Source organism: Nelusetta ayraudi, unplaced genomic scaffold, assembly GCF_046127955.1.
Source record: "Nelusetta ayraudi isolate G7.1 ecotype Tasmania unplaced genomic scaffold, CSIRO-AGI_Nayr_v1 ptg000071l, whole genome shotgun sequence".
NCBI classification, from domain to species: domain Eukaryota; kingdom Metazoa; phylum Chordata; class Actinopteri; order Tetraodontiformes; family Monacanthidae; genus Nelusetta; species Nelusetta ayraudi.
Genome location: NW_027466121.1, coordinates 2,271,676 through 2,290,109, shown reverse-complemented (window position 1 = coordinate 2,290,109; position 18,434 = coordinate 2,271,676). Strand labels below are relative to the sequence as shown.

At 40.2% G+C, this 18,434-nt stretch overlaps 1 protein-coding gene across 3 annotated transcripts in view; it reads left to right on the top strand.

Annotated features, from left to right (window-relative positions):
• The window catches only part of nlrc5 (NLR family, CARD domain containing 5), a 28,995-nt gene that overhangs the window by 5,121 nt on the left and 5,440 nt on the right, over positions 1-18,434 (top strand). For 2 of the 3 annotated variants that reach the window (XM_076042561.1, XM_076042560.1), the window contains exons 3-42: positions 116-431; positions 767-1,157; positions 1,261-1,414; positions 2,952-3,082; positions 4,610-4,838; positions 5,122-5,363; positions 6,290-6,373; positions 6,514-6,597; positions 6,709-6,795; positions 6,994-7,083; positions 7,232-7,282; positions 7,369-7,386; positions 7,579-7,662; positions 7,855-7,938; positions 8,098-8,187; positions 8,502-8,585; positions 8,727-8,810; positions 9,166-9,249; positions 9,460-9,549; positions 10,211-10,258; positions 10,338-10,367; positions 10,730-10,813; positions 11,029-11,112; positions 11,519-11,608; positions 11,690-11,749; positions 12,462-12,545; positions 12,638-12,721; positions 12,852-12,941; positions 13,055-13,120; positions 13,343-13,426; positions 14,005-14,088; positions 14,734-14,820; positions 14,906-14,965; positions 15,292-15,339; positions 15,546-15,629; positions 15,710-15,796; positions 15,932-16,009; positions 16,363-16,437; positions 16,534-16,614; positions 16,703-16,786. In XM_076042561.1, coding sequence (XP_075898676.1) covers positions 116-431; positions 767-1,157; positions 1,261-1,414; positions 2,952-3,082; positions 4,610-4,838; positions 5,122-5,363; positions 6,290-6,373; positions 6,514-6,597; positions 6,709-6,795; positions 6,994-7,083; positions 7,232-7,282; positions 7,369-7,386; positions 7,579-7,662; positions 7,855-7,938; positions 8,098-8,187; positions 8,502-8,585; positions 8,727-8,810; positions 9,166-9,249; positions 9,460-9,549; positions 10,211-10,258; positions 10,338-10,367; positions 10,730-10,813; positions 11,029-11,112; positions 11,519-11,608; positions 11,690-11,749; positions 12,462-12,545; positions 12,638-12,721; positions 12,852-12,941; positions 13,055-13,120; positions 13,343-13,426; positions 14,005-14,088; positions 14,734-14,820; positions 14,906-14,965; positions 15,292-15,339; positions 15,546-15,629; positions 15,710-15,796; positions 15,932-16,009; positions 16,363-16,437; positions 16,534-16,614; positions 16,703-16,786 — 4,049 coding nt within the window. The remainder of the gene's footprint in view (positions 1-115; positions 432-766; positions 1,158-1,260; positions 1,415-2,951; positions 3,083-4,609; positions 4,839-5,121; positions 5,364-6,289; positions 6,374-6,513; positions 6,598-6,708; positions 6,796-6,993; positions 7,084-7,231; positions 7,283-7,368; positions 7,387-7,578; positions 7,663-7,854; positions 7,939-8,097; positions 8,188-8,501; positions 8,586-8,726; positions 8,811-9,165; positions 9,250-9,459; positions 9,550-10,210; positions 10,259-10,337; positions 10,368-10,729; positions 10,814-11,028; positions 11,113-11,518; positions 11,609-11,689; positions 11,750-12,461; positions 12,546-12,637; positions 12,722-12,851; positions 12,942-13,054; positions 13,121-13,342; positions 13,427-14,004; positions 14,089-14,733; positions 14,821-14,905; positions 14,966-15,291; positions 15,340-15,545; positions 15,630-15,709; positions 15,797-15,931; positions 16,010-16,362; positions 16,438-16,533; positions 16,615-16,702; positions 16,787-18,434) is intronic. The other variant, XM_076042562.1, reaches the window with a different exon arrangement.

Below are 18,434 nucleotides of genomic sequence, written 5' to 3'. Positions count from 1 at the left end.
GTCTGTTTGCCCTTTTGTGATGACATTAAACTTATAATTACTGTAGATACATATTTATTTTTTGGAAGTAAAAAACACATGATTTTCTGGTTCTAACTAATCATTTCTCTCAAACCAGCGAGCCATCATGGACTACCTCCTGTCTCATCCAGATCAAAGCTGTTGGGTTCTGGATGGTTACGATGAGTTCAACAGCAAACTCCCGACACAAGAGCCCAGTAGTAAAGTGTTGGACCCAGAGAGCCCCAGGACTGTTCCTGAGCTCATCTCTGGGTTGTTAAATCGTCAACTGCTTCCTGGATCCACTGTCTTAATTACTTGCCGTGCCCCTTGTCGGGATCTAGAAGCACTTTCAGATAAAGTGGGGCATCTGATGGGTTGGAATAGTGAGGACATCAAGGAGTATGTGTACAGTTTCTTCCAAGTAAAAGGTACAAAAAATTTTTTTTATCTTGTATTCAAATGCTTTTATTTCACATGAAGCTTATATTTAACAGGTGTTCATTAAAAAAATACATTTAGCGAAAAAACACAAATATGGCATTTTAACAGCACAGTGAACACAACCTGAAGACACACATCTACTATGAGATAGTATAATAATTGTAAAATGTTGAAGAATTTTGGGCCGTTCAAGCAAACCTGAAACAACAAAGAGGGTCGTTTTGAAACCCATCTTGAAACACACATGAAATCAGTTGAGAGCTTGACCCAAAGTTCTTGTCACTTATTAATAAATTTTCTCCAAATTCTCCCAATTCTGAAGGTGACAGAGCCAAACAAGAGTTTGGGATACAGGCGGCAGACCTACTTCTCTCCACGCGACACCTTCTTTCCATGTCAGCTCTCCCTGCATTCTGCAACATATGCTGCATCTGTCTGGAGCATTTATTGCATGTGAAAAGCACAGAAATGGACAAGATGTCAGGAGGAACAGATGGCAAGAGTGAGACGAATAAAAGAAAAGACAGAGTAGAGCAGATGCCAAGAGAAGAAGGAAAACCAGGAAATGAAGAAAGAAGAACGGAGCGTGAAGTCCCAGCAATGGATGGGAGATCCAGGCACCTTTCGATACAAGACCAGATCCCCTTCACTCTAACCCAGATCTGCCTCACTGTCTTGGGGTCATTTCTGAGACGTGACACAAATGAAGAAGGGTAAGCCACAACAAAGGCCATGACATTTCAAATAAGGTAAAAGAGGTTTTCCTCTTTTTTTTTTTTTTAAAGTGTTCTCTCATCTCTTTCTCCATTTGCGCAGCACTGTTTACATTCTTGGTCAATATCGACGTGAGGTGCATGAGTTGAGTCAGTTGGCCTGGGAAGGTGTGGAGAGTAACAAGACTCTTTTCCATGAAAAAGATATTTCTCCAGATGTCTTGCAGGTTGCAAACAGGACGGGAATCTTATCAAAGGTGAGACATAGACCTATACAATTGGTGGGTATTCTCTAAATGCCTGTGGGGGTTGTGGGGACATAACTGGAAGGTAGAGTGATATCAGGAATTCCAAAAAATAATAACCTGGTACCTAGAAATTAACCTTGTCCATTAAACAAAAATATATATCCTCTCTCCTCTGTCTTGCTCTCACTTTCATGTGAATGAATTAAACTCCCTACTTTCTCTTTGGGTTTGGATTGATCTAAAAGAACTCAATATACCTTCACTCAGAAGTTTTATTTATCTTCTTCTGAAATGCAAACTCTCAAGCGAAGCTGGAAAAAAAACATTAAAAATGCCATATAGTGAATATCCCTTTAAAAAAAAAGAAGCTCAACTTTTAAAGAAGTTGAGCATTTCACCTAGGACCTAATGTTGGAGTGTCTACCTTGAGACCAGGTCCCGGGTTTGTTCCCAAGCCAGGTCACGCCAACAATGGAGGCCTAAGGAGGGTGCTCCTTAAATGATAAATGCATCCAAGATACAAACTTAAACCAAACATAAACATGTAAATTAATTTGCTGAGGTGACCTCTTGATAAAAGCTTTCCTTGCTTGCATCACACTCATTCATATCACACTCACTTTTTCTAGACACCTGCTAAGCCCAAACTGGTGTAAAATTGTTTTTCACAGCTATGCCTTCTTGCAATCGTCACTGTAGGACCTTAAATTCATTCCAGTAAGTTTCTGAAATTGGAATACAGTCAACTTAAGTGTCTGCTTCACGCGGATGTAATGTTTCAGATTGCTTGAGATCTCTATGCGTCAAGTTGTCATCATAGTTTCCAAGTGAAGTTCCAGGCCAGATATTGTACAGTACAAACACATGTGCAATGAATGTTTGATGAGAACAGTGCTAATGCAGTTGGTCCCATTTAAGTAACTGTTACTTGTGGTGTCTGATGGTGTGGTGCAGGCTTAGGTCTTGGCATTAACACCTTACTCACATGCAGAAAAAGGAAAAGGTCAGGTGGGCTTAAGCCTGTCACAGTGAAGAGCTGCCCTTCAGATCTTCTCTACCACCCACAGCATGTGCACATCTCTCAGTCAAGATGAAATGTCTTGGTACTGCTTCACTTGATGCCCCTCACAGAATTACCTTGGCTACAGAGTTCTGCCACGACTCAATGTCCTCAAAGGTTCCATTGGCAGGCCCTCAGCAGTGGTCAAAACACTCAAACTCTAACTTGGCCTCTTACTTATTACTCTTACCCATATGAAGGAAGTGTAGTCCATTGCTACCAGAAAATAACACTAGCTGAGTTCTGTCTTCCCTGTATTCAGACATGGGTCCTGGAGGTTACCAGTGATTAATGCAGATAATGTAGCACTTGTTGAACCAGCTGACCCCCATGAGAATCTGCAGGGCCTTGCCTTCTTTGAGGCTTTGAAACAAAGCTATTAGTTTGCTGCTATACACAGCAGGCTGGACAGGCCATCCACATTTTCACTTTCAAATAATGTGTTTATTTAAAGTGATATATAATAATCAAAAACATGTTTGCCAGGTGGAGGTCCAAAGTGACAACGGCACACTCGTCAACTACTACTGCTTCACTCAGCTGATATTGCAAGAGTTTCTTGGTGCGCTCAGAATAATGACCAGTCAGCATGTTAGTGATGACCAGCTGAAGAGAAGGTAACAGCCCATTCTGTATGATTTATTTGGAATTAAGATCATTTTCATTCTTTCTTTCTTTCATCTTTTGCTGTCAAACCAGTAAATGTTGTCACTTTAGTGATCAAGTCATAATAATGGTTCTTTTTCAGTTCCTAAAACACTACTTTGTATTCCTAAAACTAAACTCTCAGGCAACGTAAGTACTGTGAAGTAATTTGCACTTTATTGTTGTGACTATACAACATATAAGGCAACCAGATTGTTGTCTTATTTTACAGCAAGGATCATGCCTGCAAATACTAACACGGGGGAGGTTATGCTGTTGTCTATCATTGCCTGCTGTTGTTTTATCTAGCCCGTACACAAGTAAGGGTAACGTGGAAAGTGTGCTATTCTGTCCCAGTTACAGTGTATGCAAATTGATTAGTTGTTGAAGATAAATGTCTAAAATGCCAGTGATCAAGGACGCATGTCATTTCAAGTGCGTCTTGAATCTGCTGTTGACAACTGTTAGGTAAATTAGTGGAGTAGAATAGAAAAGTGATCGGTACAATTTTATTAATTTTTTAATTTTAATTAATCAAAACTCTAGATGAGCGTTATTCTGTTTACTTTCACTATAACGTTTTGTTTTTGAATCACAGCCAGTGAAAGTTATTTAAATGCGTGAATAATAATGCCACAGATACCGAGGAGCACCACAGACTTGAGCATATGGAGTTGTGTTTCATTCCAAGAATAACCTCTCCTTGAAATAAGATCAGCTGTGTAAGTTAGGCGCATATGTGACATGTGTGACCCGCTCCTTATATAGAGAGCAAAAACGTGCTGACCCATGGTATCAGTGCAAGTGGCCTCCCTTTCTGGGAAGGTATCAGTGACCGTGAGACATGAGCCAACAGGAGGTACAACGGGAACTTTAAAAAGCTTTTTCCATACGGAGCTTCATTACAGTTACTATACCGCTGGCACGAAAAGACAAGGTTTCAGGTTCATGTACACCTTGTTACTTCAGCTGTTAACAAGCAAAATCAATGTGAATGAGGAATTTGAGCGATGTTAAACTTGTCTGAATGCAAAGTGGTGGAAACGCATGCCATGTGCGAGTTTGATTCTGGCTTGGTACATTTTTGTGTTATTCTGCAGTTTATCAGGTAGACAGCAATAGCTGAAACAGAAACAGCTAAAGTGGAGAATAGCCAAATGTTCCTATTGCAATTAAAACAAACAAAAACGGTTAAGTAAGTGCTCAGAGGATATACAAGAATAAACTTCAATTTATAAATGAATACATCTCAAATACTCCTAATTTTGCTGCTTTAGAGTTAAAGGCATCACGCTGTTTTTTTTTTAGTCTAGTCCCTTTTCTTTTGCTCAACAGTAAAGTCGTAGCAGGCAATTCTCGATATCAGCTAGTGATAAAATACATTTTCTGCATCTATCGGTTTTGTGACGTGTGCAGTGCAGTTATCACTGGATTTCAATTAAGATAAACAACAACGACGTACTCTCATTACTGACCATGCTCCTCTCAATCTGTCACAGATTCAATCTAAAAACTCGTTGGACAACTAAGTCAGACCAGAAGACACTCTTTGAGTCCCTGCAGCTGTATGTGTGTGGTCTGGCAACCCTGGACTGCACTCCGGCCTTGGTTCAGATTGCCAGATCTTCTGGCGGAGCAGAGATCCAGTATTGGGTTAAAAAACGACAAGAACTGATTTGCCAACTGCTAAAAAGACTTTGTAACAAAAACACCTTAACTGGACCAAAGGTAAAAAAAAAAAAAAAAAAAATATATATATATACATATATATATATATATATATATATATATATATATATATATATATATATATATATATATATATATATATATGTATATATATATATATATATATATATATATACATAAACTCATGGAAATCCTTGTAATTTAAGTAATTCTATAAGACACAATACTTTGTTGAAAACCTATAATTTGATGTGTTTTTATTACAAAATATATTCTTGTTAATTTTCTCTTGATTTTATTAATTGCTTGCCTTGTTTCTCAGATGTTGGAGCTGTGTCACTGTATCCAAGAGTGCCAGAACCATGAACTGGCACGGCACTTTGTAACTACAAGACCCACCCTGGAGCTACGAAACATACGGCTACTTCCAAATGATATCGACGCTCTGGCCTTTGTGTGCAACTCCGTCGGTGATAATGGTGTAGGGCTGGACTTTGGAGCGTGTTCAATGGAGCTGGAGTGTTTAGATGTCCTGCAGAGGTGTCAAAACCTTCAGCACCTATGGTAGGTTCACGCAAATCGTGACAAGTGAAGGCATAAAGTGCGTGACTCGTTAAGCGTCAGTGCCAAAAATCGTACGCCCGATATGTCTGCTATGTAAGGCAAGCGCCAGTTTGAATGGCCACAAGAAGCCGGTGTTAAAACATTAGAATAGTGAGGTGTCTAGTGTTGATCTGTCAAGAATCTAAAGACCTAGACTCTAAGTGAAGAACAAATGTGGGAGGAGCTTTGGCTTTGCCACTCCTCAACAGACTGACCAGCTGTCTCAAACGTTGTTACACTGACAAAAGCTCCTTGTTTCTTATTGGGCCCTGGTGGCTGGAGCAGTTGCGTTCACTTGCGGAAGGTTTATTATTTTAAGGCTCAAAGGGAAAATGGACATGGTAACAGTGCCTGTGGCTTTTCCATTCCCGTTTCCCATTCTGTCCACTGAGCAGCCCACATCTCTGCCTTGTGGATCTCAAAACCACAAGCGTTGATAATGAAAGGGACTCTAGCCACTCATAGGAATGTAGCGAGTATGACAAAATGTTCAACTTTCTCTTTAAAAACCAAAGCGGACTCAAGACATGTTTCAAGCGCAATGTTTTCACAACTTCCAATTATCGGCTGAAGAAAGGTCATTTAGTATAATGCACATGTTGACTTAAATTTTGCTATGGATTTGTATTACTTTGCTTGAGATCTGATGTGAAAACAGGGTGAGCCCCGTGTTTTTGCTGTCTGTGAAAATTAAAACGGGGTTGGCTTCATGCCTTTGCTGCAATACCTTTTCGTTAATTAAAATAAAGGAGTAACTTTTTTGAGCACATTAGGTAAGACAAGTACTTTCTGGAAGAAGCATATTAAATTTGCAATGCTCACACAAACTTTTTCAGGATTTCTCACATTTTTGTTTTTGTCTTGTCTTTGGATGCTACGCGTTTCAGCTTCCAAAGCCGCAAGTATGGTGACAGATTTGCTGAGAAGCTGTCCACCATTTTGCCAGAGTTCAAGATGTTGACAAAACTAGAGTAAGAAAGCCTCTATGTTGTGTACATTCTTTTTCTCCATTCCCTTTCCTTCCCCTACTCCAACTCTAAAGGTTTGTCAGTCCCATAAAAGCAACTGTACTAAAATTTGCCACTCATTCGTTATTTTTCTTTATCGCAAGGTTTTGTGCCACCAGTCTGACTGGTGTTGGAGCAGCAACTCTGGCCTCTGCGATACAAAAATGCCCACACATCAGAGTAATCAAGTATGCTTGCTTCTTTGCTCTCACCTCGGCAAACGTATTCAAATTCAGAAACGGTGAATATTTGGGGCAAATCTGACTTTTGGAAATGTTTCTGTTTCTACATCATGACAGCTTAAGCAACAACAATCTGAAGGATGCCGTTATCAAACACATCGCTGACGTTTTTTTCACCAATTGCTCAACATTGGATCTTGTCATGTGAGTACATACCGATAATGAAATGTCCTTTCGAAAGATGCGGCTTCTTTTGTCTAGTCCAACTTGTGTGTGCAGTGTGTGTCCCCGTGAGGACTGAAAATGTTTCTTCAAAGTGTGTTTTTTCGGGGCAATCTTCACTTTTCTCACTAAACTTGAGGAGTTTTTTTTCCCACGTGCTTATCCTGTGCGTATTCACAGGTTGGGTCAGAACAACAGCTCTCTGAGAGCAGTGGAATATCTCATTCAGAAGTTATCTACGTGTTCAAACATCCAGGACATTCATGTAGAGTACGTATGAGCTCACTCATCAACCGTCATCACATATCAACAATGTGGCACAGACACTAAACAGTTCTACATCAGACTGTTCTAAACATGTGCATGAAGTATTACATATATAATCTTGTGATATAAACCCTTTTTTTTTTCTTTTTAGTGGGGTTAAAACTTTGAAAGTGACTCTCTCACAAAGCTCTGATGCAAACAAGTGAGTTTCATGTTCCACATCTGCTAGAACAGTGAAACGCATGAATTATGAACGTCAGTAAATTAATTTTTTTTTGCCCCCTGCAGCCAGAAGCCTTCAATTAGGTAAGACAGGCAATTTCAACACAATTAATATTGATTATTTTATTCCTAACTTGGAAGTATTAACAGGGCTCAAGTATGAATAACAACCTATCTGCAGAACCGCGTTTCATGTCCTTTGTTAATTCAATGCTTTTTCCAAATTCTGTGTTTATTCAATTTCGATAGACTTTCATGTTTTCTTTTCTCCCACAGCTTGCTGAACCAGAATTGGAGCAAGTCTGAGTTGAAAAGAATCGCTGCATCAGTAGGAACCTGCCCACCATTGTCCGTCCTGGAGTAAGTAGCCAGAAATACATTTTTTTCGACTATCGTTTAAGGTCACTCAAACTCCCATTCTCCCACACTGTATCCTCGGAGAACCAGAGTTACACTGCGACCCGATGTTCACCATAAGTATGTGCACCAGTGATGTGTGCGCATTTGTGCGTTCCCGCCTCGTTTATGCATGTGAATACGTGTGCACCCTAGTTTGTCGGGATGCCAGTGGGATGTGGAAACTCTGAGGACGCTGGCTCAGTCCGTGCCGAGGTTCAACGTCACCGAAAAGATCACGTAATAATTATTTCGTTGCATTTTCCTCCACCGCAAACGACTGGCAAAGATGACCGCTCTGCTGGTTTTTTACGCCAGAAAGATGAAAATAGCCATTTGCCTGCCTGCAACAGGTGATGCGGTGCACACAGGCTGTTGACGTGCAGTGTCTCTTCTCAGGCTGAATGACAGTGACCTCTCAGTGGGCGATCTGGTGATTCTGACGCAGCTGCTGTCTGACTGTGCCGCCGTGAAGGAGCTTCTTATCAGGTGTGAACATACCGAGGACGTGCGCAGCCGCTCAGAGGAAACAAAACAATATTTAACCGTCTGCCTCACAAGAGTCTGTAGTGTAAATAATTGAATGAATGAAGGAATAAATAAATAAAAACAAAAAGGTCCTTGGCGTTCAGTCAAAGGCTCCTGCAGCTTTGCTAGAGGAGTACTTATGGGTCCACAATAATCACGTTGTGAAAGAACAAAGTGAAACACTCGAACAGTCTTGACCGAGGTAGAGGGTTATTTTCATTCTTAGGTAGTGGTGCGACCACTGCTCTTTGTCACTGTGGTTTTCATTGTCATAGACTGGAGCCCAGTCCTGCCCAGGTCACCCTGCAGTTCTCTGAAGGAAAGCAAACGGAAGCAGCTGAAAATTCAAAAGTTCTCAGGTGTGTATCGTAAAGCCCGAAGTTCCAGGTGCAGTGACAATACACATGTAGTTTCTCGAAACAAACTGTACTGACTGTGACTTTGTTTTGATGACTCTATCTTAATGGCAAGAATGACGTGTGTGGATCTGTTTCTCTCAGTCTCGCTTGCTGTGGTCTGTTTCCTGCTGATTTGGAGAAAGTTTTGAAGAGTTTGGGAACCTCATCTGGTATCTCCTTGCTAGAGTAAGTTCCACTGCTAACTGACTTCTTATGATTCGAGCTAAAAGTTTTTCTCAATAGAAAATAAACCCACACAATTTTCCACGTTGTCAGACTAGCGAAGATGATGGCATTGTGTTACATTGCACGGTCTCGGGCAAAGAGTGGTCAAAATTCTGATTAAATGCCACTTTTAAATATCAATTAAAAGTGATATTTATTTCCACTGAAGTAGCTGCGGCTTTGTCATACTCATTATCATTTATTCCAACTCCATGTCAGAAATCGATCTCTTTGGTCTTTCCGTTCTTTCTTTTACATTTCTTCGTTTTTTTCGTATTTATATTTCTAAATGTATATCTATTTTTCTTAATTTCAGTGTGTCTGGCAACCACTTAAACAGCAAAGGTCTGAAGAAACTGTTGGATTTCCTTCGTCACTTGAGGGGCATCAGGAAAATTGAGTAAGACTTTTGTGCAAAAGTGGTCCCACTATTGCCACACATGAAGGATCGTGCAGTTTAGTGCACAGAGCGTTTCCTGAAATTGAAAATGAAAGTTAAGAGTGTTGTGCGGTGACATGTACTTATGTCAACAGGCACTCCATTTTGCTTTCTTAGCTAACTGGTTTCAAGTGAGACAAGATGAGTAACACGGTTTGTGCGTTTTTTCAGGGCCAGCAACAACAGTATCTGTCTGGAAGGTGTGGTGCTTTTGGCCGGTGCTTTATGTAACCACGTCAACTTATCTCACGTTCAAATCAGGTGATCTATGTACATTTAACATATTCAGTATTTTCTTTTTCTAGTAGTTTAGGAATTCAATTCTACCTGTTTGTCTAAAGTATTGCTTTATCAATGTTTGAATATATAAACTTTTCAGTTCAGATGAAGTATTGATTGGGTATGCGGTGGTTTCCTTAAAAATGAAAGTGACAATTTCTGTGTATTATCTTGCCACATTAGTTGCATCAGTGTCTGTATTTTCTTGCACAATTTGTTACAGTTTGTACTTTTGGTTTCGTTAGTAACAATAGACTGCTTTGTTTTCTTTCTTTGAGGCTATATGAGTTAATCACTTAAGAGAAACAGGTTCAGTCAGGAATATTTTTCCTGACTTACAATTTCTATATTGGTAAAAGCTTAACAGACTGCCCATGAATACATTAATAAAAGTGTATACTCACAGTACAATAAAATAAATTTGGTTTTCCTACCCTTAGAACAGTTCCATACACACACGACCTCTGCCCACTCCAAGTCTCCAATGATTCATACCACAAAAAAAAAAAAAAATTAAAACAGGGGAAAGCATTTATTTCGAGAGATTTAAGGGACAAGCTGGTTTCCATGATATGTTCAGGAAATACAAGTGGTGATGAAACTGATACATTGCTAATATATCACTGCATTGTTGCTTCTGCAGCAATGAAGGCAAAGACCAGTTGACACTTCACTTCAGTCCTTACAAAAGGTAAGTTGTCACACCCCACACGTCGTCGTTAACGCGTTCCTTTTGTCAGTTAAGTTCAATATCTGTCCATTTTTTTCAGTTTTGGAAAAGAGCAGCTCAAGACATTCAGGTACAGTGGTGTGTCTAAGAAAAATTGTGATGTTTTTTTGTCTCATTATATTTTATACATATATATATACATATATATATATTGTATGTATGTATGTATGTATATATATATATATATATATATATATATACATACATACATGTATATATATGTATATATATATATACATATACATATATATGTATATATATATATATATATGTATATGTATATATATATATACATATATATATATATATATACATATATATATATATATATACATATATATATATATATATATATATACATACATACAATATATATATATATGTATGTATGACTCATATATTGAAAAAAAAAATGCAACTTTTCCTGTTTAGGATCAACAAGAGCAACCTTAAGCCAGCCAACATCACCGCAATATGTGAACGACTGCTGAAGTGTCGCTCTGATTTGGAGTTAGAGTAAGTAATTTTGTAATTATTCTAATAATCAACAATATGTATTGAAATTAAAAAAAGAAAAATCAATATTCTTTTATCAAATCTCAAACTGTCACTGTGAGATGAGCGCAGCTTGTGCCATGAGTTTGATTTAATTTCGCTCAGTGTTATTCCTGTCACTATCAGTGAAAAGAAGGTTGTGAATAGACACACAGGCTTTGTTTGCTCTGTTTCAGTTTCTCTCACTGCTCACTGCCAGATGAGGCTGTTGAGAGGCTCTGCGCGTTCTTGTCGAAGATGAAATTTCTGCGGAAACTCAAGTATGAGTGAAAGTCACAAACAAGCTCATTCTGCTCAGAAACACTACTGTAGTTGCACATGGTTTTTATGAAATGAAATTTTATAGTCGTTTAGGTAGAATCCTTACTGATCTGTTATTTTATATAAATGGCCTCTATCGCAATGAAAATATGTGTGGCAACAATGAACATGTTGAGAATGTTCCAAAAAACTACTTACTATTTTCTACTGTCATTTTCTGTATCTTGCCCCCTGGTGGCTGGTTGCAGTATAAACCAAAAGGTTTACCCACCGTGTTAACTCACTTATGGAGGTGTTAAATTAGCCAACCAGGAGATTCATTCTCACCCACATATATTTTGCTGCTGAGTTTTGGTGGAACATTAGTCAGTTAACATGTCACTGACCTTCTCTCCTCTCGCCCAGTGTCAACCACAGCATCATGTCCACTGGTGCAGCGTTGATGTTGGTCAACTGTTTGACTGTCAGCAAGCGAGTCACATCCATAGACCTCAGGTAATTTGGGCCTCAGTAGCCAGAGAATCTGAGACGGTAACCGCATTAACGCCGCATATTCTGCTTCAAACCTTCATTTAGGCCTTGCGCTGAATCGTACATCCATTTCGATGAAGAACGGACAACGCATTCCAGCTGCAGGTTTGTCTTAAAGAGCTCATTGCTCATACTCTTGATTTCGCAATTTCCTCTGAGTTACTTTAGCTTTCCACTTGCCCATCACAACCCTTTGACTTCCAGTGCAGTGGGTCATCACAGTCTGCTCTTTCAGCGGTCTTTGCATCACAGCTTTAAAGAGAAGTGGACTCATTTAGAGAATAAAAAGCTGCCGATACTTAGTTTCATTTTTGACATAGGTCTATTTTAATTACTTAAAGCGACAACGTACAGTTTAAACATAAATGTTTCCAATTGATGTGACTTGAATTTTTACTGGCCAAGTACCAAAACCGCAACAGGGTGCATTACACTGCTGTACAAAGTACAAACAATACCACGTCACAAATTCAGTAACTTAAGATTCCATTTCTATGTTCAGGTAGTTGATTAACCCATTAGCCATGCTGTGCTCTGGTCATAGAAACTGTGCACATACATATAAAACGTCAGTGAAAAGCATAAAAGTACATAAAAGTTGTCTGAAGTGCATAAGGTAGTTAAAGGTGCAGTGCACCTGTTTGTTGAAGCCGGAAAGGAAATAGATTGTGCTGAAGATTTAATTTCAAAAAGAGGATTCATATATTTTTGCACAATGATTGACTGTGATTACAAACTAATGAAAATGTGAAATTAAACACTAAAATGTGTCTTGCAAGCACGTACAGTGGGTTTATTTCTCCTTCTATCCGGCCAGAATGACCCACTTCACCATGAACAGTGAACACATGAATAGACTGACTGACATCCTGCTGCAGACATCCCACCTGTATGATCTGGAGTATGTCCCACACACACACACACACACACACACTGCCACAAAACACCACCCAAAAAAGGCAGCACATTTACCCCCTTTCGCTTTGCTCCCAGTTTGTCAAGTAACCAGCTGGGGGATGAAGGAGTGAGGAGTTTTCTGGCTGCTCTACCGAAACTCAACATCCTCAGATGTGTCAAGTAATTTCCGTTTACTCGTCATTTCCCCATTTCTGCAACACCTCTGTTCTGCAGTGCAACAAACGTACATATAAGGTTGAAAACGAACCCTTTTTTTTTTTTTTTCACTTTTCTTTGTTTCCTGTCACAGTTTAAGCAATAACGGCCTGACACTGCACGGACTGTTTGACGTGATAAGGATGCTGTGCACCTGTGAAAATGTCTGCGCTGTGGACATTAGGTGACGAGAGACCATTTTCCCACCATGAACTATAAAACAAGTTTTTTCAATGTAGCTGTTTGAATAACATAAGCATGACACTTGTCTCATCTGCGAACTTGACACTCTGGCAGTTTGACAGAAGAGAGGAGATGTCTCATCTGGTTTTCTCAACACCAAGACAGCGAGAAATCTTTAAGGTATGAATTTTCACACTCAATAAACCTCCTTTTTCTTTTCTAGAAACACAGACTAGAAAGACTTCCTTAGAGCAACGCTAGATTTGACCTCATCTGATGTTGATGTTATGATGACGGTAACCTAGAAATGATGAATTACTGTCTGGGGCGGTTGATTCAAGACTTCTTCAGTCACACACACACCAAAAAAAAAAATCATCCTTGCTGCCTCTTCCTTCTCAGAATCGCAGAAAGTAGTTTGGAACGCGACCACCTGGTGAGACTGGCGGAGATAGTGTTCGCTTGTTCCCGTCTTACCAAAGTAGAGTAAGTAGTTCCTTCATTGATCAAAACAAGCATGACATCTCAAAACCATCCAGGTGTTGAACTAAAAGATGGGGATGCGGCTCATTAACATTGCCATTCAATCAGTCACAGATTCCTGCATACAAATGCATTATGATATACAACTGTCGACACAATGGAACATTGTTTGCACTAAATCACATCGGATATGTTGCTGTTTGAACTACATGGGGTTGAATACTGAAATGTGTTTCCTTATGTGATAAATATAATCCGTCTTCAGCCGTCGCGTTTAGTATCGGAATTATTTTCTACCTATTTTGTCATTGAATATTTTCTAGCTACATACTAGGGTGCTTGCAGCCCTATTGCAGGTTCCTGCTAATTAAAAACACAAGACGAGACTCGATATCAATCCAAAGTTCTTTATATATCAAACACAAGCCGAACTTTGTTTTGAAATGTGTTTGTGTGCGACATGACAGCAATTATCTGAACGCCATGTCAGTATGTTTTCTTGACATTCCAACAGTGCGCACCAAATGTTTGTCTCATCCCACATTATCAAAAATAAGCTCTGCGGTCCGATTGCGTTACAGGTTCCTGAACAATTTGCTGCTGGCAGACTGGATTGAAGACTTTGTCCAGCTGCTGAACAGCATGGAGAGGACGTTCTGCGTGAGGTGAGAGGGATCAGAGCTGAATGGTATTTTGGAACCACGGGACCTATTCACAGGTCCTTGAACTATTTTAAAGGCAAGACCTTTCATGGTCTGTTCACGCAACGGGAGCAGTTTTAGTTCCGACAACGCTCTGCAGATAACTAAGGGCCATGGTGTGCAACTTTGTCAATTACATGTGTATATGCCAAATGAATGGTGAACACCTTGTAATTTAATTTTAGATTTGGTAAAAGGTTATTTAATGTACAACTGGATTAAAAAACAAAGCAAAAATCAAAGTGTTGAAATGCAGTCACAAGGGGAACTCTTGCTGATTGGTTCAGCTTGACCTTCCGCACCCTTATCAACATCTACACATTTTATTTCACATTATTTTATAGCCTTGTGAATAGCCATGCGGTTCCAACTTGTTCCTCCTTTTGGAGCAAATGCAGATTGAAATGTGAAATCATGTGCTGTTTCTGCTGTTGTTCCCTTTTGGCACAGTCGGCACTATTGTAACCTGTGCTCAGTTTCTTTATCAGATGTAGTTGTGTGCCAATAAAAAAAAAAAAAAAAAAAAAAGTTGTTATCGACAGACAGAGCCACTGACCCGTCCACCCCCCCACCCCACCCCTCCACCAACCTTTTGTTTTACCGTTTTAGCTTTGACGAGAATTGGATCCAATCACAGGAGGCCATAAACATGGTGTGCCGCTGTCTGAACATTAACAGGAGGATACACACCATCAGGTAGCTTCCAAGTGTGAGCACAGTGGAAATACACCTTCGCGTGCGCACCGTACCAATTTAAGCTTTGAGCGTGTTCACTTTGCAGGGTTCACTGCACGACACTGCAGCTGTGCTTCACGAAAGCCTCCCGGCTGACTGCAGTCAGGTCAGTCACGAATTTGAATTGAACAACGTTTTCAAAAGGTTTTTGCATATTGTCACTCAGAAACAGGAACTTTGGTGTCGACATGACACAATTCGTCTCACTCTCTATTCTAATTTTAATTGGGCAGTAAAATGGGGCCACCTGGCTGAAATGGTTTGTTTAAAACTTCAGAGGTTTACACCATTGTATCAGAGTAATAATTCCTGTGTTTTGATCTACTGTAAGATACATTCTCATATCCAGTGAATGAAAAAAAGAGGTGCGTTAAATATGATTATTCAACAAAATTCAGAGTGCTGTTGAACGCCGTTCTGTTCTGTTTTCAGCGGCAACTCATCAGATCAGCCTCCATCAATGCTGACAGAGAACATTGGGTACTTTTTCCTTCCTTCAATGCGTCTTCCAGTCGCCCGATCTAAAGTGAACTCTTCTGGTGAAATACAAACACCATGTCGGCTGGTTTTGTCTAAATGAAGTCTACTGAGAGGGCGATTTTGCTTTGAAATATATACAATGATGTTTTTGTTGATTGTCAACACCCCCCTCCCACCCCCCCACTCGTCTAATCCTCCCCCCTCAGCCTGCTGGACTGCGCAGTTGAGGGTCATCAGCTTGCAGCCATGACGAGCATCATCCAGGAGTGTCCTGCCCTGACAGAGTTTCAGTGGGTTTCTCTCTCTCTTTTGCAAATAGATCAAAAAAGAAAAGAAAAAAAACAACATGCTGGTTTCCTATTTTTATTAGGTTTCTGACACACAGCAGCTTGGGTCAGACGGGAGTGGAATTTCTCTGCTCGGTTGTTCTCGCCCTGCCGAAGCTCACTTCCCTCAGGTGAGATTTTCTTTCTTTTTCTCTTTTTTTTTTTTTTACTTGTTTGGCGACACTTTCACCGTCTGTTTTCATTCCCGCTTGAAAGTGCGAGAATGATATTGATCCACCTGGATCTTTTTTTTTCCTGCGTTGCAGTATTGCTTCCAAAGTGACTTGGCTGGATGAGAGCCTGGCGGAGGCCTTTTCCCAGGCCACAACCATTCAGTGCTTAAAGTGAGTGCGCACAGGTTTTGTCTTATTCACAATAAACAGGAGGCCTAAGAAGGATTTTTTTTTTCTTTTTAAATTTACGTCAAAGTGTCTTGCGGTTTTTGCCTCTTCAAACAAAACAATTTTTCGTAGATGTCATGTTTGTTTTAGCTCAAAAATCTCACCCTCAAGGAGATGCAAATCTTTCTGGATAGTGATTCCTTGTTTCCTTGTGTTTCTTCTTATGCGTTCATGATGGATTTGTTTTGTTTTTTTGTTTTTTTTTTGGCTGTCCTTGGTGGTCCTGGATGGTTACTGACCAAAATATTCCAACAGTTTCGAGAGTCAGTCAGTTTGTCTTTTTTTTCCACCCTTAGTCTGTCCGGTCACGTGATCTCTGAGACGACAGCTCCGTTGATGTCGAGGCTGTTTCTCCGGCTGCGATCACTCACGTAAGAATCTATCACGATGTCTTTCTGCGGTACAATACACGATCCTCACGTGTCAGAAATGTTCTTTAGTGAACGCACCCCTCTTCTCCTCTCCAGGCTGTCTCACTGCGTCCGCTCTGGCACCACGCTGCTGCTCGTCAAAGCTCTGGAGCAGTGTGTCAGTTTGGAAGGCCTCTGGTAAGAGACGTGCGGCACGTGTGAGTTTTGGCCGGCCGCGCGTACTTCGCCGAATGTAACGTCTCAGTGTCTGTGTGTCTGTGCGTAGCCTGGACACGCTGCCGCTGGATGAGGAGAGCATGGCGTGTCTGGCACAGTCGTTGAGGAATCTCAAATCAATACGGCGGCTCAAGTAAGGAACACAGACTTCAATGTTGTTGTTGCCAAAAGCGCCCTTTTGAATAAAAACGTGCTGTAACAGGAGCAGAACATAATTCATTCTTATGTTAGTAATAGTGGTTTATTTAGAAGTTTAGAAGCTACATTTTTTTATCAAAGTTTCAGGTAATAATTTTATTGATGGATTTCGTGGGGAGTAATTGGCACAAAAAGTGCAAATATTTTTGTTGGATGATTCAAAAACTGTGACAAAGTTCACGTTGATAATTATTTCATTAACAAAATATATTTGTCGTTAAATTCAAGACTTTGTGAGGCCTCCCTCCACTATAGGTGCCCCGTAGCATGATGTCATTTAGTAACACGTCCAGTGGCTTACTACTCTCTTTTGTCCAGCGTCCAAATTAGTGTTTGCTAAACTTGAAGCAGCATTTAACGTTTTATCTTGACACCTGTAAATTGTGTGATCCCTTACTGGAGTTACGACTCGAATAGCTACATTATTTTCTGCAGGTGTTGGATGAGGAAATGTTAGACACACAGTTGAACAAATTACCACTTGCTCAGGACTCTGTCCTTAAAATCAGAGTCTGTGATTGCTAGCATAAATGCTTTAGCACACATTCTAAAAAAAAAAAAAAAACTGAGCACATATTAAATTCAACAACACTAAAAACTGCACTAAACCTGCTATAGCCCATTAAAAAAAAAGCGCTGCTTCAAAATGCTAATTTGTAAAATGGGTTTCGCTGTGTAATGGTAGCTTTGAAATGTAGTCGCTGGCCAGAGCGGCAGGACGCTACTGTTACAGGCGAGAGAACAAACAAACATAACCAATCAGTTTATGACAACAACAAATATAGCAATATAACCTTTGGAAGGACACTTGATTGCATTAAATGTGTCTTCCTCTCTAATGTGATACCGGAGGCTCAAATGGCTCCAGGTGGACATTAGCGGCAAGCGTGTATTCACGTTACTCGCTGCCAAAAAAAATAATCATTAGACAAAATGTGTGTCCTGTTCCAAGTATTTCTCAAACGATTCCATGACATTGAGACGTCCGTCCCTTCCATAGAGCTCTCATGGAGATGTCCGTCCACTTGCACATTGGCACTGACACTGATCCACACGCAACGGCACTCCAGTGATTAAATCTATTTATGATCGTAAACATTTTGCGGTCAAGAACCCGTCCAAAAACTGCCGCTTCGCCCGCTCGCGTTACAGCCACTGTTGCTACTGCTCGTCATGCCAGCCTGTCATCGACCCCTCTTGAAGCCCGACATAAATGCCGAGCCAGCTCCGCTCCGGTCCAGTCATAGTGCTAAGCTGTAAAGTGGTTTCCTGCTGATGGGTTGCCAGGGCAGAACGCAGACAGCAAATGTCAGTTGATCCGCGCGATATAGAAACGTGTATTTACATCGGCAAAAATAATCCTCTACACACGTCAGGCTTTGTTGAACATCATTATTACTTCCTGTTTCCCTCCCTAGATGAACATCCGCTGCTAGGCTAAGCAAACCGCAAAACAGAGGCTCCCCAAGTAAATGTTCCATCGTGTTTGTGAAATGAACGGGCGAAACCTAGAATTAATTATTACTTCCACTGCAAATGTTGAGTTGAGTTGACTCGGACAACATTGCAGTGAAACATAGAAG